Below are 22,206 nucleotides of genomic sequence, written 5' to 3' on the forward strand. Positions count from 1 at the left end.
GACAAAGCCTTTCAGAGAGATTAGAGGGATAAGTTCTCTCTGTACTTTAAAATACAGTTAGCTCCAAGATTCTTTGCCTGAAAAAAAGTATTCTGAGAGTGGCTGTGTCAAGAAATAATGATGGCTAATGGGTAGCTCAGTGATTAGAGTGTTTCCCTGGTATGCAGGAGTCCTAAGCATAACAACAACAAAAAGTTAAATATTTCCAGGCTAAGGATAGATGTTTATAGTGAGGGATCAGAGTATAAGCTATTGTTAAATGGGAGAACAATACTGAAAACAGAGAGGTCAATGCCAAATTCAGTAACAACAGAAATCTTTTCTTTTTTTCTTTTTTTTTTTTTTTTTTTTTTTGCCAGTCCTGGGGCTTGACCTCAGGGCCTTAGCACTGTCCTTGGGCTTTCTCATGCCTAGAGCTCTACCACTTGAGCCAAAGCACCACTTCCAGCTTTTTCTATGTATATGGTACCGAGGAATTGAACTTCGGTCTTCATGCATGCTAGAAGCAAGCACTCTACCACTAGCCAAACTCCCAGCCCCACAACAGAAATCTTTTAAGAAGTCTATGACAGAACCCTTTAATGCCATCTACCCCTGCATCATGTATAACAAATAGGGAAGGTATCTGAATTGTGATACAGACAGAGAAAGTAGGCCTCTTCCCTCTAATGTCAAAGAATTCTTAGATAAAGAAATGTCTAACAATTCTAGTGGATTAAATACTAAGTACTTCTCCAATTTTCCATGAAGTGCTTTAATTAACCCACCTATTATTTACTCCTGAGGTTTTTTTGTTTTGTAAGCTCCAGCTAGCCTGGAATTCACTGTGTAGGTTGGGCTCTTTGTCCTTTTGAGTGCTTGGATTACAGGTGTGTGTCACCATGACTGGCTGTGTGTGTTGTTGTTGTTGTTTTTCGTTTCAAGAGGGAGGTCTCTTTATATTGTAACTGGACTCAAATGATCCTCCTAAGGTTCCAAGTAGCTGGGACCTCAGAAATGTGCTATCCTCTGTGACTTATTTTACTGTTGCTATAGAGCTCCATTAAAATTTATTCATCTAGCAGTCTCCTTAGGATTATCTCTGAATAATATGTATTTCTGTTACTTTTCTTAAACTGCTCTCATTAATATAAGGGTACAAACCAGAATTGTAAGTTCTAGTGCAACATTAATAAAATAATGGGAGATAAATAGAAAAAAGAAAGTAAAATATCTTTTAGAGCACTTGAGAGAGAAAACAAGAAAAGTGGGGGGAAAAAAACAAAACCTAAAGGGGAAATACAAAGGCAGAGAGAGAGTAAAGAGATTGAGGTCAGGCAGATTTTATTTAATTCTTTGGTTTTGTACTTAATTTAAGCACATGGATAGCTGTTTTAATATGATAGTTAAAGGCTCTAGTAAAGACAAAATTACCTTCTATGTTGATTGATGACGACAAAATAAGACTAGAAAATTTTTTTGGCTTTTGTTTAGTGAGAAAAGGTGTTACCGCCCTGACAGGCTGGCCTCAAACTTGAAATCCTCCTGCTCCCTCCAGGCATGCACCACCATGCCCAGCAATAACCTTAGCCTTGGCTAGAATATTGTTATTTGCAAATTTATGAGTTGTTTTTATCAGTATCCAATGAGTTTTTACTACTAGAGCTTTAAATTGCTGGCAAAAAAAAAATGGGTTTTTCAATGTGGAGTAGGAATTTGTCCATTCTAAGAAATAAAATAGTTGAACTCACTAGCTCACAGAAAGTAATTATCCTTAAAATATGCCTATGAGAGAAGATAGATTTACCCAGATAAACTTTCCATATTGCTAGATGACCACAGGAAGATCATGAGTTGGATAGAGTCAAGCATGGGCTACACACAAGTTCCAGGGTAGAAGGAGCTAAATCATTAAGACCTTGTCTTAAAGGAACAAACAAACAAACAAAAGCACATTCTTCTAGGTTAACAGCTCTGGGCTTCCAACTTAAGTCAAGTGAGTCAACAAATTTTAAAAAAGAACAATTAGTAGGGTGTGGCAAAGTGTACTAATCATCTTAGCACTGGAGTCAGGCAGGAGAATCTTGAATTTAAGACTGACTTAAATAGCAACATCTTGTCCCTTCTCCCCTAAAAAGGGGAGAAAACTTTAATAAATCATAAATTTATACATATTTTACTTTAAAAAAAAGAAATGATATACCATTATCCTGATCCTCAGATTTCAGCCTGCTGAGTAGCTAGAATTACAGGCATTAGCCTCCAGGGCCCAGCTTCAAAGTTCTTCCACTGGGGCCACTGTTAGGAAATAATCTGAATTTGATTCTTAAAAGCATAAAGAATACCAACAGTACAACATTAGATGGACATCTTCATAAACACACCACCCACAACTAAGTTGTAGCTGCTGAACAATTTAGTGCTTCTGAAAGCTCTTTCATTCCTACCATACAAATGTCTAGCATTATTTGAGTTCTTTCTATACTTGTTAAAAAAGGATTAATCAGTGGAGGAGGAAAATTTAGTGACATACAAGTGAGTTATTTACCGAATACAGGAGAGGGTTGACTCTGGGAACAAAGTAGCAAAATGTCATCACCAGGGAATGCAGGCACAGGAAGAGGGTGGAGTACAGTTCTATGTCTTTCATTTCTTAAGCTGGAAAGTGAAGGTTCTTTATATTTTTCTGTATACTTTTTGTTCTATATTTCAAGCATGATCCAGGTACCTTGATTTCAGAAACACATGAAAAATACTTTTTATAGCTCGGTGCTGTTCATATCTGTAATCCTAGCTAATCAGGGGGCTGAGATCTGAAGATCAGAGTTTGAAGCCAACATAGGCAGGAAAGTTGGGGAGACTTTTATTGCCAATAAACTAGTATGTTCTACACATCCACCAAAAAAAAAAAAAAAAAAAAAAAAGCCAGAAGTAGAGCTATGACTCAAGTGGTAGGGAGCTAGGGGAAAAGAAGTTGAGGGACAGAATCCAGGTACTGAATTCATACCCCAGGACTGCACATTTAAAAAATAAAAATTAAGCCAGGCACTTGTGGCTCATGTCTGTAATTCTAGCTTCTCAGGAGGCTGAGATCTGAGAATCACAATTCAAAGCCAGCTTGGGCAAAAAGATCCATGAGACTCTTATCTCCAATTAACCACCAGAAAAGTGGAAGTGGCACTGTGGCTCAAATGGTGGAGCAGTAGCCTTGAGTTGAAGAGCTGAAGAGACAGCGCCCAGGCCCAAAGTTCAACCCCACAACCAACAAAAATGAAATAAAATTTTAATTAAAAAAAAAAATTGGGGCCAGGAACGTGGCCTAGTGGTAGCGTGCTCGTCTAGCATGCACAAAGCCCTGAAACCACATTCTCAAAAAAGCCGGAAAGTGTGCTGTAGCTGAAGTGGCAGAGTGCTAGCCCTGAGCAAAAAGTGTCCAAGGACAGTGCCCAGGCCTTGAGTTCAAGCCCCAGGACTGGCAAAAAAAAAAAAAAACAACACAAAAACACTTGGGGCCAGGAGTATGGCCTAGTGGTAGAGTGCTTGCCTAGCATGCACAAAGCCCTACTCGATTCCTCAGTACTACATATACAGAAAAAGCTAGAAGTGGTGCCGTGGCTTAAGTGGTACAGCACTAGCCCTGGGCACTGTCCTTGGTCTTCCTCAAGGCTCGTGCTGTACCATGGCACCACTTCCAGCTTTTTTATGTATGTGGTACCAAGAAATTGAATCCGGGCCTACATGCATGCAAGGCAAGCTTACCACTAGATCAAACTCCAGGGCCCCCCAAAAAACAACTATTTGTGCATATTTCTTTTTCTCTTCTTCAGTGTTAGCAGTCAAGCCAGGGTCATTCATATACTAGACAAGCAAGTACTCTACCACTGAACCATAATTCTGTTCATAGATATTACTCCTGAGAAATTTTCAGGAGAACACATTCCGTTTAGAAACTAACATTAAATTATGAGACACATGTATGAATTGCCTGTTCCTGCTTTTATGCTTTTCTTTAAAGTAACTAACGTTTTTTATTTTCAAGACAAAAAGGAATACAGGACTGTTTCCTATAGTTTCAATAAATCGAAGTGATAGTATAATCTTTTTCTTAAGTAGTATAATGTTCAGAAACTATTTACAGGCTTTCCCCTACCTTGCTAATATATGTGCATCACTCCTCCACTTCAAACTGTTCTTTCCCAGTTATGATTATCACCTGACATATAAAGCCTTAAAACATTAAAAAAATGTGCCTGCAGTGGTAAAGGATGCCATTTTATTACAGGTTTTGAAACTCTAGACTATACTCACAATTCTCAGCCTAGTCTATAGCTATCCTACTTCAGATGGAAAGCCCTGACTTCAGAAAATCTTGTACATCAAAGAAATAAATACATACACACATGGGAAAAGTCTGAGATTGACTTGGAAATTTTATAACCAAGTCTAAAAACTGGTACAGTTTTCTAAAAACCGGTGCAATTCTTAAAGAGGATGCAATTTCTAGAAGTCAGTAGTTTGATTTCTATACCACATTTTTAGCAATTACTCCAGTTTTACATAAATGCTAGTGAGACACCTCTGAATTCTAAATAATACTTCCAATAGTACTTTTCTTCAAGAGCAAGAAATTAGGAAGGAGCTCCCTATCAATATCTAAAAATACAACACAGACTTCAAATAGAACAAAACTGTGAGTGATAATATAAGTAAAAATAACTTACATGTTCTCATTCATTACTCACAAACTTACAACCATTCCAAAGTTATGAACATCAAAGTTCTTGCATTTAAATTCCTATGAAAAACTCACTTCACCTGTAAATCTGCCTTGCCTCTGCCAAGATTTTTGGGGTTTTTGCCTTCAATTACTCACCAACTGCATCTGGATTTACCGGTCTGGAGACATCGGCTTGCCCCATGATTATACTCTCTTAGATGTATCTCACGACAACAAACTGTCCCGGACGAAAGCAAACTTCTCTTAAAAGATAAATCCACATAAGGAGGGGACCAGCAATTCTCTCTCAGTGTCACTGCCAATGTCAGGAAATGACATGAGATCAGTTAATCTGGAATTTCTGTTTCCCTGTATCCTGGCCTAAGCACTTGTGATCCTTACAAATATGTCTTCACGCTGGCTCTCTTCACACAGGAATGCCTGTCATTCCAGAGAGCACACAGTGTAGAGCTAGTGCGGAAGGGGAGGAGACTGCCAGCCACATTCTAGTTTCTGAGTGCCTGCCCAACAGCCCACACCCCCTTTTCCTGACATTGAGCTTGACTGAAACTCTCCAAGCTCAGAGCCACAGAAAAAATGAAACCTGCTCAAGAGTATATCAAAGAATTTGCAAACTAAGTCACAAAAACTCCATGAGGATGGTCATAAGTAGCAGTCTAATGGGGAAGAGGGGAGCAGAGAGGGAGAAGTCCATTCAAAAGGTTAGTTTCAGACACAGGCTTCTAGAATTTCATTGGGGTATGGACTATTTGTTACTCCTTCTAAAATCATCTATATTGTGAAATATACACACACGCACACGCACACACACATTTAGAGAGAGTCTTTATCTTCTATGAATTTCCAGGATTAGGGCTGGTTCTCCAAAAGACTAAAGCATAAATAGAAAGTCGGGACTTTTATACTCCTCAACTCAGAAAATTTCCAATAATCACAAGAGTATGTCCAGGGCATACTGGCACATCTCACCAGCACATAATGTACATCTTCCACTGGACCAACTATTGTGGAGAGTATTCTCTGAAGGAATTCCAGTTTCAAAAAGTGATTTTCAGTTACCAGCAATTCATTTGTACTCCTAATAGTTAGTCATTTTTAGCAACTAAATTACAATTTAGTTGAACAATATTCAGTTAAAGTCCCTGAATATTAATAACAATATAAAGAATAAGGAACCAAACAAGAATGGTTCTTTTCAGGGGCCAGGAGTGTGGCTTAGTCGCAGAGTGCCTGCCTAGCCCTGGGTTTGATTCCTTGGTACCACATACACAGAAAAAGCTGGAAGTGGTGCTGTGGCTCAAGTAGTAGAGTGCTAGCTAACCTTGAGAAAACTCAAGGGCAGTGTCCAGGCCCTGAGTTCAAGCCCCGGAACTGGGGAAAAAATGGTTCTTTTAATCTAATTGGAAAATTAATATCCTCCATCCACTGGTTATCATTTGATAGTCTTTGTACTTTACTTTTTTTTTTTCTTAATGTCGATTCTAGGGCTTGAATTCAGGGCCTGTCCCTGAGTTTTTTGGGTTTTTTTGGTTTTTTTTGCTAAAGGCTAGTGTTCTGTCACTCACATGAACCACAACTCCACTTCTAGTTTTTTCATGGTTAACTAGATATTATAGTCTCAGTTACATTTCTGCCTGAGCTGGTATCAAACCATAATCCTCAGCTCTCAACCTCCTTAGTAGCTGAGATAGCAGGTATGAGCTGCCTGCACCTGGCTGCTTTCTTATCTTTTCCTCTTTTTTTTTTCTTCCCCTTTCTTCCTTTCCCTCTTTCCCCCTTCTCTCTCCTCCCCTTCTCTTTCCCTTCTTTTTCTTCTTTTTTCTTCCCCTCCCTCCCTTTATCACTTCCCTTCTTTTCCTTCCCTTTTCTTCCTCCTTCCTTTTTTTATGCCAGGGCTTGAACTCAGGACTTCACGCTTTCAATTGTCTTTTTCACTCATGGCTAGATTCCTACCACTTAAGCCATACCTACAATTCCAGCTTTTTACTAGTTAACTGGAGGTAAGAGTCTCTTAAATTTACCTGTCCAGGGTGGCTTCAAATTGCAATCTCTCACATCTTAGCCCTCCTAAGTAGTTAGCAATACAGTTGTGAGACACTGGTACCAGACTAAAGTATTTTTCCCATCTGTCCATCTGTCTCTCCTTTAATCCCTCCCATTTTTTCTTTTTGCCTATTTTGAAACTTGGACTCTGAGCCTGTGAGCTTTGGTGCTCAAGGCTATCACTCTACCACTTGAGCTACAGCTCCACTTTTGGGTTTTTGGTAGGTTTTGTTGTTTTTGCTGTTGTTGTTGTTTGCCAGTCTTAGGGCTTTAACTCAGGACCTGGGCACTGCCCCTGAGCTTTTTTCTGCTCAAGGTTAGCACTACACCACTTGAGCCACAGGGCCACTTCCAGCTCTTTATGTGGTATGAGGAATCAAATCCAGAGCTTTGTGCATGCTAGGCAACGCAGTCTACCACTAAGCCACCTTCCTAGCCCTTTTTTGGTAGTTTTCTAGTGGAACTATAAGAGTCTCATGGACCTTCAGACCTTAGTAGCTCCTCAGATCTTCTGCGTAGTTAGGATTACAGGCAAGAGCCACCAGAAATCAGTTGAAATATTACTTTTTCAGCCAAGTATGGTGGCTCACGCCGTCTATAATCCTAGCTACTCAGGAGGTTGAGTTCTGAGGATCCAGGTTCATTGACAGCCTGGGCACTAAAGACCCAGAGATGCTTATCTCCAATTAACCACTAGAAAACCAGAAGTGTCCAAAAAGAAAAAGAGAAAACTGGAAGTGGCACTGTGGCTCAAGGGGTAGGGCGGTAGCCTTGAGCTGAAGAGTTCAGGGACAGTGCCCAGGCCCAGAGTTCAAGCTCCACAATCAACAAAAAAAAAGAAAGAAAAATAGTATTACTTTTTCATGTAAAGAATAACAGAGTTCAAGTCCCACAATGGACCAAAAGAAAGAAAGAAATACTTTTTCATGTAAAGAATAAAGATATTTGGGTCGGGAGTTTGGCCTAGTGTTACGAGTGCTTGCGTAGCATGCACAAAGATCCGGGTTCGATTCCTTGGTACCACATACATAGAAAAAAGCCAGAAGTGGTGCTGAGGCTCAAGTGGTAGAGCTCTAGCCTTGAGAAAGTCCAAGGACAATGCTCAGGCCCTGAGCTGAAGCCCAGGACTGGCAAAAATAAAGAACGTATATTATTTGTAGTTATAGTAGACATTAAAAAGCTTTAATTTATACTTGTGTGTATGTCTCTGTGTGTGCCAGTCCTGGGAGTTCTTACAGACTTTCTTGCTCAGGGTGGCTTTGAATCTCAATCCTCAGACCTCAGTCTCCTGAGTACCTAGGGTTACAGACATGAATCACCAGTGCTTGACAGAAGCCTTAATTTTTTTGTTGTTGATAGTGGTCATGGACCAGTCCTAGGCACGGTCCTTGGGCTTTTTCAAAGCTAGAGTTCTACCACTTGAACCACAGCACCACTTTTGGCTTTTTCTATGTATGTGGTACTGAGAAACCGAACTCCGGTCTTCATGCATGCTACCAAACACTCTACCTCTAGGCCAAACACCCAGCCAAAACAAATACTTTATAAAATCATTGAGAGTCATAAAAACTAAGTTCCAATTGACATCTATTAAGCAACCAAGGGGCATCAATGATGTGTAGAAACTAGCTAGACAGAAATCAAGAAGCACCCATCCCAGGGTTTTGAAAGGGGTTAGCTATTTCCTTGTAAAGCAGCATTCATTGGCATTCACTGCTGATGACTCAAAAAAAAAAAAAAAGATGGCTATCACCCATTGCCTCTTAGTCTTTTCTCATAACTCTAACTCAGATGGCTCACAAGTTCACTTGAAGGGAAAGAAAAGAAACCCAAATACTACCAACAATTGGTAATATATCCAGTGTGCTACATTAAATGGCTTATAACATCCGAAAGTCATTCCAAATTTCTAATAATGAATCATCTTAAGCATTTACTTCCTGTACAAGTGCAGAAGAATGTAGCCTTCACCTTATACTAAATAAAGAATCTAAGTAATGAGGGCCAGGAGTTTGGCTAGTGGTAGAGTGTTTGCCTAGTATGCATGAAAACCTGGGTTCAATTCTTCAGTACCACATACATAGAAAAAGCTGGAAGTGGTGCTATGGCTGAGCACTGTGCCCAAGGACGGTGCTCAGACCCTAAGTAATGAATACCTGATAACACTACGAGTCAATAATTCCTGGAAAAGAACTAAGCACCAATGGCTTATGCCTATAATCCTAGCTATTCAGGAGATCTAAGAATTTCAGTCTGGGCAGGAAAGTCCATGAGACACATATTTCTGAGTAGCCAGAAAAAGCCAGATGTAAAGCTGTGGCTCAAGTGGTAGAGCAAAAAAGCCCAAGTCCTGACACACACACACACACACATACACATACATATACACACACACACACACACACACACACACACAAAAAAAAAAAAAAAAAAACAACTAAGGATAACTACTAAATGGGATTTCTGACAAACTTGCTTCAGACAGTAATTCTAATGCTGTTTACTGATTTGCATGTATAGACTAGCCATTTTTTTTCTTTTTTTTTGACCTGGGCTTGAGCTCAAGGCCTGAACATTGTCCTTGGACTTTCTCAAGGCTAGAGCTCTACCACTTGAGCCTCAGCACCACTTCTGGCTTTTCTTCTATGTATGTGGTACTGAGGAATCACACCTGGATCTTGGTGCATGCTAAGCAAGCACTCTACCACTAGGCCAAACTACCAGCCCACAGCTCTTTTATAATATTCCCCTGTCCCAAAGCCCTCAAATTCTCACAACTATTATAGATAAAAGCCTTTGATTACCTAATAATTACAATTTCAGATACAGAATAAGGGAGGTAATAATCAACCTTACTTATTTAGCAAGTAAGACCTCAGTTATTATATTAACAAATGGCTTTTCATAGCTCCTGAGTGAAAATAATTCTATTACATATTTTACTAGTCTATTACTGCATAAGCCTAGTCACAGGAGATCATACATATGAACTAGGACTTTGCAAAGTTTTGTTTGTTTGTTTTTGTTTTTGTTTTGTCAGTCGTGGGACTTGAACTCTGGGCCTGAGCACTGTCCCTGAGCTCTTCAGCTCAAGGTTAGTGCTCTACCACTTTGAGCCACAGCACGCACTTCCAGTTTTCTGGTGGTTTATTGGAGATAGTCTTTTAGACTTTCATGCCTGGGCTGGCTTTAAACTTTAATCCCTAGATCTCAGCTTCCTGAGTAGCTAGGATTACAGACGTGAGCCACAGCCACCCAGCCCAAAAATTTAAATTCATAATTAACACAAATAAACTCATAATTCATATCAATCATTTGTATCTTATTACCTAATTATTTCATCAAATACCTGCACACAAAATTTTTTCAACAAAATGTGTTTATATATATATATATATATACAGGGAGGATACATGGAAACAATGAAATCACTCAGATGTTTCCAAATATTTTGGGAATTTAATTAGTATATAGATCCTCCCCCATGCCAGGAAAAAAAAAAGATTTTAATTGAAGGATTGTGAACCTAGCCAAGTGGTAAATAGTACTTATCTGACAAATTGAAGGTCCTTGGTTCAATGCTCAGCATCAAAAAAAACCCCACAAAAACAATGAAAAAAAGAATTGCTATACAGACCTCCACTCGTAACAAGAACACAGTAACTACGGATACCACAGAAAAACCCTGACTAAAAAAAAAAAAAAATATATATATATATATATATAATACAGAATAAAAGATGTTAATCTCTGATCTTAGATAAAAGAATTCAGATACAGACATCTGAACACAATAAAATACCTTAAATATAAAGAACTATATGAATTACATGCTATTCCAAAGTAGAAATATCTTGCCTTTAATAATTTTCAGAAACAAGTCAAGCACAGTGGCTCACCCTATTATCCTAGCTACTCAGGAGGATCTCCACTTCCTGAATAGCTAGGCTTATAGACATGAGCCACCAGCACCCAGCAAGAAATATGCTCTTTACCTGACTTAGGAATCTGTAAAGTCTTTGTACATGAACCACCTTTATAACAATTCTTTAAAATATTTACAGGCCAAGTGCCTGTAGCTCAGCTAATCAGGGAAGAGGCTGAAATCTAAGGATCACAGTTTGAAAGCTAGCCCAGGCAGAAAAGTTCCCCAGAGATTCTTATCTCCCAACTAAAATATGGGAAGTGGTGCTATGGTTCAAGTGATAGTATGCTAGCTAGTCTTGAGCACAGTGCCCAGGGTCCTGAGTTCAAGCCCCACAACCAACAACAACAACAAAAAAATTAAGCTGAGTGTGGTGGTACATGTCTGTAACCCTAGCTACTCTGGAGGCTGAGATCTAAGGATCATACTTCAAAGCCTAGGCACTAAAGTCTAAAGTCCATGAGACTCTTATTTCAAATTAACCACCAGAAAATCGAAAGTGGTGCTATGGCTCAAGGGGTATGGTGGTAGCCTTGAGCTGAGGAACTCAGAGACAGCACCCAGGGCCAGAGTTCAAGTCCCACAACTGACCCCCCCCCCCAAAAAAAAATTAACTTGTCAGCAAAAACTATAAATGAGTTATCCAAGTACTGACTGCCCTCTAGTGTTCAAACTAAATATCTCATTGGAAGAGCAGGGGCATGACGAAGTGATAGAGCACCTGTCCAACCAAGCATGAAACTCCTGAGTTCAACCACAGTATTGCTAAAAGAAAAAAAAGGGCTGGAAATATGGTGTGGTGGTAGAATGCTTGCCAAGCATGCATGAAGCCCTGGGTTCTCATAAAAAGAAAAAGCTGGAAGTGGTACTGTGGCTCAAGTGATAGAATGCTAACCTTGTACAAAATGAAGCTCAGGGAATCAGGGGCGGTAGATCACGCCTATAATCCTAGCTACTCAGGAGGCTGCTGAGGATCAAGGTTCAAAGCCAGCCCAGGCACTAAAGGCTGTGAAACTCTCCAATGAATTACTAGAAAACGGAAAAGGGGCAGTGGCTCAAGGCGGCAGCCTTGAGCTGAAGAGCTCAGGGACAATGCCCAGGACCAGGGGTAGGATAATAGCCTTGAGCTGGAGAGCTCAGGGACAACAAAGCCAGGCCAAGTTCAAGCCCCATGACCCACCCCCAAAACAAGAAATCCAGTCTGATCAGAAAAGTCTGTGAGACTTTGTTCCAATTAACCACAGCTCCTGAAGTAGAGTTGTGGTTCAAGTGGTAGAGCAGCAAAAAAGCTCAGGAACAATGCCCAGGACCTGAGTTCAAGTCCTAGATTGGCACAAAAAAAATATATAAAAGTAATTCTTGGGGTCGGGAGTTTGGCCTATTGATAAGAATACTTGCCTAGTGTGCCCCAAGACCAGGATTCAATTCCTTGATACCACATACATAGAAAAAAATCCAGAAGTGGTACTATAGCTCAAGTGGTAGAGCTCTTGCCTTGAGAGAGCCCAAGGACATCATCTCAGCCCCAGAGTTCAAGCCTCAGGACTGGCAAAAAAAAAAAAAAAAAAAAAAAACAAAAAAAAAAACTAATTTCTTGAGGCCAGGAGCGTAGCCTCGCTTAGCATGCCCAAAGCCCTACGTTGGATTCTTCAGTACCGCATACTCAGAAAAAGCTGGGAAGTGGCGCTGTGGCTCAAGTGACAGAGCACTAGCCTTGAGCAAAAAGTGTCCTAGGAGGGCTAGGAGCATAGCCTAGTGGTACAGTGCTTGCCTAGTATGCACAAAGCCTGGGCTCAATTCCTGGGTACCACAGACAGAATTTTTTTAAAAAAGGCGGAAAGTGGTGCTGTGGCTCAAGTGGTAGAGCTCTAGCCTTGAGAAAGCCCAATGATAGTGCTCAGGCCCTGAGTTCAAGCCCTAGGACTTTTTATTGTTATTATTATGTAGTTATACAAAGGGGTTACAATTCTGTAAGTCAGTGGGAGTATAATGCTCTTGGGGCAATGTCACTCCTTCCTTAGTTTTCCTACATTTCCCCCTTCCCTACCCAGGAGTTACATGGTTCATCTTTAATATACATTGCATACAATGATGACATTTCCTCATCTTTCCTCCCTCCATCGACTGTGTCCTCTCATTTTTCCCCTCAAAAAATATATTTATGTTTCCTGGTATATGTTTTGATAAGCAGTACTTTAGTTGTTCAGAGAAGTTATGTGTTTGGATTTTTCACCTACATATACCCACGTTTAGGGGCCGGGAGTGTGGCCTAGTGGTAGAGTGCTTGCCTAGCATGCATGAAGCCCTGGGTTCAATTCCTTGGTTCCACGTACACAGAAAAGGCCAGAAGTGGTGCTCTGGCTCAAGTGGTAGAGCACTTGTCCTGAGAAAGCCCAAGGATAGTGCCCTGGCCCCAAGTTCAAGCCCCAAGACCAGTTAAAAAAAAAAAGTATACCCCCTTTAGTTAATTTGTGGGTAAATGCATTATGCCCTATATACATTATCATTTTATCATTAGTTGTATTTTAGATGTGGCTTTCACATATGAGAGAAAACATGTGGTTGTCTGAATCAGACTTACTCTATAATACAGCAAATATCAACAGATATAAGCTTTACAAATGAAAGCTTGCAGGAAAGTTCAATTATATTTACCATTATAAATAAATGCTAAAAGCAAAAAAAGAGAACTAATAGTCTAGAAAGCAGCATACCAACATGAAACAATTAATTTATTGTATTCACAAAGATGAGGATAAAGCACTAATATTTTTATTAGGAAAAATGCAGGTAACATTGATGAAAGTAAACTATTTAACTTATGGGTGGAGACAACAGACAGGGATTGGGAGAAAATGAAAGAACAGAAGAGACTACATGAAAGGAAATATACTCATTACCAGGCTCATGTAATAATAATGGTATAATCTTTCAGTATATCACCTCTATAATAACAAGAAATAATAAAAGAGAAATGTAGTTAATACTCACCAAACTGATCTTCCATGCCACTAGTGAACCAATTTATGAAGGTAGAGTATAGTTTCTAAAAAGAGAAAAAGGTAAATAATGCTGAAAATGTAAACTCTACCATCATATAGATCCTGATTTAACTAGGGCTTTATCTTGGGGCTCTCCTTTGGCTTCTAATGCCCAAGGTTAGGTGGTAGAATGCTTGTCTAGCATGAATGAAGCCCTGAGTTCCATTCCTCAGTACCACATAAACAGAAAAAGCCAGATATGGCACTGTTGCTCAAGTGGTAAACTGCTCCCCTTGAGTATAAGAAACTCAGGAACAGTGCCCAGGCCCTGAGTTCAAGCCCCAGGACTGGCAAAAAAAAAAAAGAAAAAGAAAAAAAAAAAGAAAGAAAAAACAAGCCGAGTTTGGTAGCTCGTGCCTGTAATCCTAGCTACTCAGGAGGCTGAGATCTGAGGATCACAGTTCAAAGCCAGCCTAGGCACTAAAAAGTCCTTGAGCCAGTGTGGTGGCTCACACCTGAAATCCTAACTACTCAGGAGGCTGAAATATGAGAATCAAGGTTCAAAAGCCAGCCCAGGCACAAAAGGACCTGAGACTCTTAACCTCTAGAAAATGGGAAGTAGGGTTTGGCTCCAGGGTAGGGTGGTAGCCTTAAGCTTAAGAGCTTGGGACAACGTCCAAGTCCAGGGGTAGGGTGTTAGCCTTCAGCTCAGGGACAGCACCAAGGCCCAGAGTTCAAGCCCCATGACCCACCAAAATAAATAAATAAATAATAAACTTGAGGGGCCGGGAGTTTGGCCTAGTGGTAGAGTGCTTGCCTAGCATGCACAAAGACCCGGGTTCGATTCCTCGGTACCACATGCATAGAAAAAAGCTGGAAGTGGTGTTGAGGCTCAAGTGGTAGAGCTCTAGTCTTAAGAAAGTCCAAGGACAGTGCTCAGGCCCTGAGCTCAAGCCCAAGACTGGCAAAATAATAATAATAATAGTAATAATAATAATAATAAAAAAAACTTGAAGCTCCAGTGGCTCACACTGTAATCCCCACTACTCAGGAGACTCAGATCTAAGGATGGAGGTTCAAAGCCAGCCCAGGAACTAAAGTCCGTGAGACTCTTATCTCCAATTAACCACCAGAAAACCAGAAGTGGTGCTGTAGCTCAAGTGGTAGAGTACTAGCCTTGAGCTGAAGAGCTCAGGGACAATACCCAGGCCCAGAGTTCAAGCTCCATAACCCACAAAAAAAAAACAAAACCAACTTGAGGGGCCAGGAGTGTGACCTAATGGTAAAGTGCTTGCCTCGTATGCACACACAGCACTGGGTTTGATTCCTCAGTACCACATAAGAAGAATGGGAGTTGCAGGGCTCCATTGTGACTATAGCAAAGGAGACCGAGACCAAATGCCTTGCTGAGATCTGAGGATCACAGTTCAAAGTCAACCAGGGCATGAAAATGCCTGAGACTCTTATCTCCACTTAACCACCCTAAAACAGAAAGTTGTGTTGTGGCTCAAATGGTAAAGAACTAGCCGGGAGCCAAAGAAGCTTAGGGACAGTGCCCAAGTACTGAGTCCCTAGGACTGGCAAGAAAAAAAGAAAGAAAGAGAGAGAGAGAGAGAAAGAAAGAAAGAAAGAAAGAAAGAAAGAAAGAAAGAAACAAAGAAAGAAACAAAGAAACAAAGAAAAAGAAGAAGGTACAGAAAAAAAAAAAAAAACAACCTCCTAGCCAGGTGCCAGTGGCTCACACCTGTAATCCTAGCTTCCCAGGAGCCTGAAATCTGAAGATCATGGTTCAAAGCCAGCCAGAACTTGAAAGTCCATGAGACTTTTGTGGGTCTTGGGGCTTGAACTCAGCCTGGGTGCTATCCTTGAGCTCTTCAGCTCAAGGCTACCACCCTACTCTTGAGCCAAGCCCCATTTCTAGAGGTTAATTGGAGATAAGAGTCTCAGGTCCTTTTGTGCCTGGTCTGGCTTTGAACCTTGATTCTGGGATCTCAACCTCCAGAGTAGCTAAGACTACAGGTATGAGCCACCATGCCTGGCTTCCATGAACCTCTTATCTTCAATTAACTACCAGAAAACCAGAAGTGGTCAGCACCCTATACATACAGTTTAGATGGCTATTTTTTTTTTTAATTTTTTTTTTGCCAGTCCTGGGCTTGAAAACTCAGGGCCTGAGCATTGACCTTGGACTTTCTCAAGGCTAGAGCTCTACCACTTGAGCCTCAGCACCACTTCTGGCTTTTTTTTTTTCCCTATGTACGTGGTACCGAGGAATCGAACCTGGGTCTTCGTGCATGCTAGGCAAGCACTTTAACCACTAGGCCAAACTCCCGGCCCCCAGATGGCTATTTTAAAATTAGATAATTTCAAAGCAAGGGCAGACATCAGTTGGTCCTTGAGCTTTTTGTTTGTTTTTTTGCTTCTGCCCATCCTGGGACTTGAACACAGGGACTGGGCACTGTCCTTGGACATATTTTGCTCAAGGCTAGTGCTCTGCCACTTGAGCCACAACCCCACTTCCAGCTATTTCTGTGTATGTAGTACCAAGGAATCAAAGTCAGGGCCTCATGTATACTAGGCAAGCACTCTACCACTAGGCCACACTCCTGGACCCAAAAGTATGTGAATTTTTGTTGTTGTTGTTGTTTATTTTAACTTTTAATTTTTTTTTTTTTTTGGTTGGGACTTAAACGTTGGGCTACTGTGCAGTCTCTGAGCTCTTCAGCTCAAGGCTAAAACTCTACCACTACCACATCAAGACACTATACCACTTCTGGTTCGGTTCCTTGGTACCACATACATAGAAAAAGCCAGAAGTGGTGCTGTGGTGGTAGAACTTTAGCTTTGACAAAGCCCAAGGAGGGTGCTCAGGCCCTGAGCTCAAGCTCAGGACTGGCAAAAAACAAAAACAAGATCTATGTTTTTTCAAATTCTTTAATTTAATTAAGCTTATTTTTCTTTGCCTGTGAGTTGAACACTGTTTTGCAATTTGGTTCTATCACTGAGTTACATCCCCAGCTCCCTCTAGAAAACTGACAAAAATGCCCAGAAAACAGCAATAAGTAAATATTTACTTCTTATTGGAAAATGGTTGGGCTGAGGCATAGCTTCAATGGTAGAGTACCAGCTATTGAGCATGAGACCCTGAATTTTAACCCCAGTACTACAAAAAAAAAAAAAAAAAAAAAGAGGAAGGTAGGAAGTAAGTTACAGATTACTGAGCTGCCCTGGTCCCTTGAATTAGGTAGGTCCCTTGAATTAGGTAGGTCCCTTGAATTAGGTGGCTGTCAAAGGAACTGGTTCCATGTAGAATTCAAAATGCTTTGCCAAACCAGGTGCCAATGACTCACACCTACAATCCTAGCTGCTCAGAAGGCTGAGATTTAAGAATCATGATTTGAGCAGGGCACAGTGGCTCACACCTGTAATCTTAGCTACTCAGGAGGCTGAGATCTGAGGATCATGGTTCAAAGCAAGCCCAGGCACAAAAGGATCTGAGACTCTTATCTCCAATTAACCTCTAGAAAACGGGAAGTGGGGGCTTGACTTGAGCTGAAGAGCTCAGGGACAGTGCCCAGGCCAAGTTCAAGCCCCATGACCCCAAAAAAAAGGAAAAAAAAAAAAAAAAAGTATCCAAGGACAGTGCCCAAGCACTGAATTCAAGACCCAGGACTGACAAAAATAAATAAAAATAATTAAATAAAATAAAAAGACCTTATAAGGAAAAGCAAAAGTACTGGATGTCTGGCTCAAGTGGTAGAACACTTACCTAAGGAACTCCAGGCCACCATGGCATTCATTCCCCAGTATCATATGCCAGCCACATAGACACACACTCTCACAGCTCTTTCCCATGATGATAGTATAATAAAGGGAACAAAAACAAGTTGCTACCTGTTAGAGAGAAGCCTATAATCCCAGTACTTGGGAGGCTAAGGCTGGAAGATGAGACGTTTGAGACCACCATGGGCTACATAGCAAGAGGCTATCTCAAAAATTCAAAATGACAGGGAGCTAAATTAATGGTATTGACTCAGTTTTACTAGCATGCCACACATTTTACCTAAGAATTAAGTAAAGGAGTTGAAGTTGTTTCTATAGTTCTGATGTCACATTTATGGCATGTACTGACATAAATCAATATTTAACTGCAGGTATGAAACTGATTAAAAGTTTTTATTAAAGGCAGAAACAAAATAAAACATTTGGGGGCCGGGAGTTTGGCCTAGTTATAGAGTGCTTGCCTAGCATGCAGGAAGACCCGGGTTCGATTCCTCAGTACCACATACATAGAAAAAAGCCAGAAGTGGTGCTGAGGCTCAAGTGGTAGAGCTCTAGCCTTGAGAGAGTCCAAGGACAGTGCTCAGGCCCTGAGCTCAAGCCCAGGACTGGCAAAATAAATAAATAAATAAATAAATAAATAAATAAATAAAACATTTGTTAAGTCAATGCTCTGACTAAAAAAAAAATACGCATTTGAGTTCTCTCTTCAATGTTTCAGGAGCTCATATACCTATATTCTCCTTTATCTTAATAAACCTTTTAATCTTTTCATAAAACTCAAAACCTACAAATGAGTAACTCACCACACTTCCACCCTCAAGGCTCTATTAAATTGCTATTCTGCCTAGACATAAGGTAACCAAACTATGGAAATACTGAATATTTAAGACTATGAGTTCTAGTTCCTTATAAATCAGTTTTCTCTGACTGAAAAATATTCCCTCTTTTTTTCTACCATACTCATATCTCAGCAAGTAAAAACTATTTGTGGAAGAATGACTAATACCTTAATTAAATATGAGATAAAGAAAAGAAGGAGCATTACACCTGGAGCAGGTTCTCTTCTGCTTTTTTACCTAATTTAACTGTATGGCCTAGAGTAAGTCACTTAACATTAAAAAGGAAGGTTTTTTTTGTTGTGTTTTGTTTTGTTTTGTTTGCCAGTCCTGGGGCTTGCACTCTGGATCTGGGCACTGTCCCTGTGCTCTCTGTCTCAAAGCTAGTGCTCTACTACTTTGAGCCACAGCACTACTTCTGGTTTTCTGATGGTTAACTAGAGATAAGAGTCTCATGGAGTGCCAGAAGTGTAGTCTAGTGGTAGAGTGCTTGCATAGCATGCAAGAGATCCGGGTTTGATTCCTTGGTATCACATAGAAAAAGCCAGAAAGTGCTGTGGCTCAAGTGGCAGAGAGCTAGCATTGAGCAAAAAGTGTCCAAGGACAGTTCCTAGTCCCTGAGTTCAAGCTGTAGAACTGGCAGAAAAAAAAAAAGGGGGGTGGGGTCTCATGGATACTTGTACGCCAGATAGGATTACAGGTATGCTTGTAATTGCCACCTGCTCCCCACTTTTTTTTTTAAAGTAACATTGATAACATTATCATACCTGAACAAATAAAAGCTGGTCTATAGCAACTACTGTTATTGAACTTTTTTTTCTAATCCTGGAGCTTGAACTACCACTTGAGCCACAGTACCACTTCTGGCTTTTTTCTTTCTTTCTTTCTTTTTCTTTTTTTTTTTTTTGGTGGGTCTTGGGGCTTGAACTTTGGCCTGGGTGCTGTCCCTGTCCCTGAGCTCTTCAGCTCAAGGCTACCACCCTACCCTTGAGCCAAGTCCCACTTCTCATTTTCTAGAGGTTAACTGGAGATAAGAGTCTCAGGTGGGGGGGGGGGAGAGGGGGGCGGGGGGAGAGGGGGGCGGGCGGAGGGGGGGCGGGGCGGGGGAGGGGGGGAAGGAAATGGGTACCAAGACATGTGAAAGGGTATCAATGTATGTGAATTAATGCACCTTCTATCTGGCAAATATCATGTAACCCTTTTACTAATTACAATAAAAAAAAATTCACTACAAAAAAAAAAAAAAAAAAGAGTCTCAGGTCCTTTCGTACCCGGGCTGGCTTTGAACCTTGATCCTCAGATCTCAGCCTCCTGAGTAGCTAGGACTACAGGTGAGAGCCACCACACCCAGCTTTCTGGGATTGTTTTAAAAACTCATTTTAAAACTGTGGCAATTGCTTGGAAATCTAGCCAAGAAAGCATAACATTCCCCACTCACTTTTTTGTTAAAAACTGAACACAAAATTGGGATCTGGTGGGGTACACCTGTAATCCCAGCAGTCAGGAGGCAGAGGCAGGAAGACTTGTAATCCCAGGCTACCCTAGCATAACCCTTTCTTAAAATAAATCAGATAAGGAGCTGGGAGCACTGCTCAGCAATAGCTGCATAGCAAGTGCTATACCCAGTCAGCGTCATGCCCTGAGTTCAAACCTCAGTAATAGTTGAGGCTAGAGCTGTAGCTCCAAGCACATGTTTACTTAGCATGGGCAAGAGACTTGATTAGATCCCCACCAGCACAAACACACACACACAAACACACACCAATTAACAAGTGCAGTTAAGGCCAATACAGTACTACTAACACAGTTTGTATTCTGAGACTAAGTCATTTTCATTGTGAGATACCAAAAAAAAAAGGTAATAGAAAATAAAGGACTTGGAGTGGGAGCATGTTCTACTGGTAGTGTGCTCACCTATCATGCATGAAGCCCTGGGTTCAACATATACACAGAAAAAGACCAAAGTGTCGCTGTGGCTTAAGTGGCAGAGGGCTAGCCTTGAGCAAAAAAATGTCCAGACAGTGATTTCAGGCCCCAGGATTGTCTTGAAAGAGAGAGAGAGAGAGGAAGGGAGGAAAGAAAGAAAGAAAGAATAGAAGGAAGGAACTTTGCCCTTTTGGATTTGGTAGCAACTCAATCTATATATTTTCTGTGCTTCATGAAAAGAGTCCCAGCTGTCTTCATTCCAGGAACTTGAAATAGTAATCAAAAGGAGTGTCCATAATGCTTTTTTATTTTTAACATATGCTAAGTCTAGCGGCGCATTCTTCCAAATCCACGCAATCCCGTGGCTTTCATTAGAATCCAACATCTCTCTTCCCCTAAACTGTTACTTCTACTTGGTGAAAAAGTGTGTGCTTTCTAGAAACAATTAGGTTTCTTCCTCTCTCTGTCTCTGTCTCTCTGTCTCTCTCTCTCTCTGTCTCTCTCTGTCTCTCTCTCTCTCTCTTCTCTCTCTGTCTCTCTCTGTCTCTCTCTCTCTGTGTCTGTCTGTCTGTCTGTCTGTCTGTCTGTCTGTCTCTCTCTCTCTCTCTCTCTCTCTCTCGGCTCTATGAAAGGGCTTTTTCTTTTAAACTAAAGAGAAAAAAAAAAAAAAAAGAAGGGGCCGGGAGTTTGGCCTAGTGGTAGAGTGCTTGCCTAGCATGCATGAAGACCCGGGTTCGATTCCTCGGTACCCCACATACATAGAAAAAAGCCAGAAGTGGTGCTGAGGCCTAAGTGGTAGAGCTCCAGCCTTGAGAAAGTCCAAGGACAGTGCTCAGGCCCTGAGCTCAAGCCCAGCACTGAAAAAAAAAGAAAAAAGAAAGAAAAGAAAAGAAAAACACGGACGCCGCTTCGGGAAGCGAGTAACTGAGTGAAAGAACAACGGAAGATGCTCTGCAAAGCACGACCGTGCTCCGAGTTTCGGGAGGGGGCCAGCTACCCCCGGGAGCGCCTCGGGTGTCCCGCCCCCACCCTCCACCGCTGCGGCCGCCGACCGCAGCTAACGCGCTCGCCTCGGGGCTTCCAGGAGCGCGGTTCCGAGGCGGGGCCCCTAACCCTCGACGGACGTGGAGGAGCTGGACGACAACCTTTGTTTCCACAGAAACTGCCCTGCTCCGCAGCCTCCGCTCCGCGCAGTGGGAACGCCCAGGCCGGCGGGAGAAGAGGTTTGAAAACTGGACCTTGACCCGATCCCGTTACGGTCACCGGATCCCCACGGGAGCCAGTCCCCGCCGCCGGGGACCTGCAGACCCACACCCTCCCCCGCGGGCGGCCACTTCCACGCGCGGACACAAAGGAGTTTCACGGGAGAGCCGCGCAGACAAAAGGGCCTGGAGCAGTCCCGGGGGCGGAGAGGGCGAGCTTGCGCGGCCCAGCCGCGGGCGGAGACACCGCGCGCCGCCGCGCCGGTGGGAGGGCCGAAGAGGGAGGCGGCGGCCCGCGACCGCCACGCCCTGGCCAGACTCGGCCACCACCCGGGCCATTTCCCTCCCCCCCCCCCGCCCAGGCCGCGACCCCCTTGAGAGGCGGAGAGCACGAGCCACTCACTTCCCCTCGCTCGCCGAACTCACCGGGGTCGAGGTCTCTGCCGCAGCCTCCTCTCGGTCTCCACAGCAGTTTCCCCCGGAAATCCTACCTGGCCTCAGGCCGCCCGGCTGCAGCCCGAGCCCTCGGCCCCTAAGAGGGGGGGAAAAGAGGGAGCGGGCTGGACAGTGAGGGCCGGAAGTGGCGCCGCGGAGGCTCACGGGACTTGTAGTCCGCAGCAGGACAGGTCGGGGGGGCTCGCCTTGGAACCTGCGGAACAAAATGGCGGGAACTGCAGAACCTGAGCTTCACACCACCGGCTCGACACCCGCCTTTCTGGGCATGCGCGGCTCGCACCCAGTATAGATGAGGGCTGGGCGCCTTTCCTGGTACAGAGGAAGGCAAAAGGCTCTG

The 22,206-nt window shown here is 42.2% G+C and overlaps 1 protein-coding gene across 7 annotated transcripts in view; it reads right to left on the reverse strand.

Annotated features, from left to right (window-relative positions):
- Phactr4 (phosphatase and actin regulator 4) overlaps positions 1 to 21,973 on the reverse strand; it is a 61,220-nt gene extending 39,247 nt beyond the window's left edge. For 3 of the 7 annotated variants that reach the window (XM_090335455.1, XM_090335452.1, XM_090335448.1), the window contains exon 1: positions 4,853 to 5,143. In XM_090335455.1, coding sequence (XP_090191581.1) covers positions 4,853 to 4,898 — 46 coding nt within the window. In that variant the 5' untranslated portion in view covers positions 4,899 to 5,143. Of the gene's footprint in view, positions 1 to 4,852; positions 5,144 to 13,676; positions 13,733 to 21,839 lie in introns of those variants that run through there. The other 4 variants (XM_090335450.1, XM_090335453.1, XM_090335449.1 and 1 more) reach the window with 4 other exon arrangements.
- Positions 21,974 to 22,206: the final 233 nt, after the last annotated feature.

The sequence above is a fragment of the Megascapheus bottae genome, chromosome 6, assembly GCF_031878675.1.
Source record: "Megascapheus bottae isolate mThoBot1 chromosome 6, mThoBot2.hap1, whole genome shotgun sequence".
NCBI lineage: Eukaryota > Metazoa > Chordata > Mammalia > Rodentia > Geomyidae > Megascapheus > Megascapheus bottae.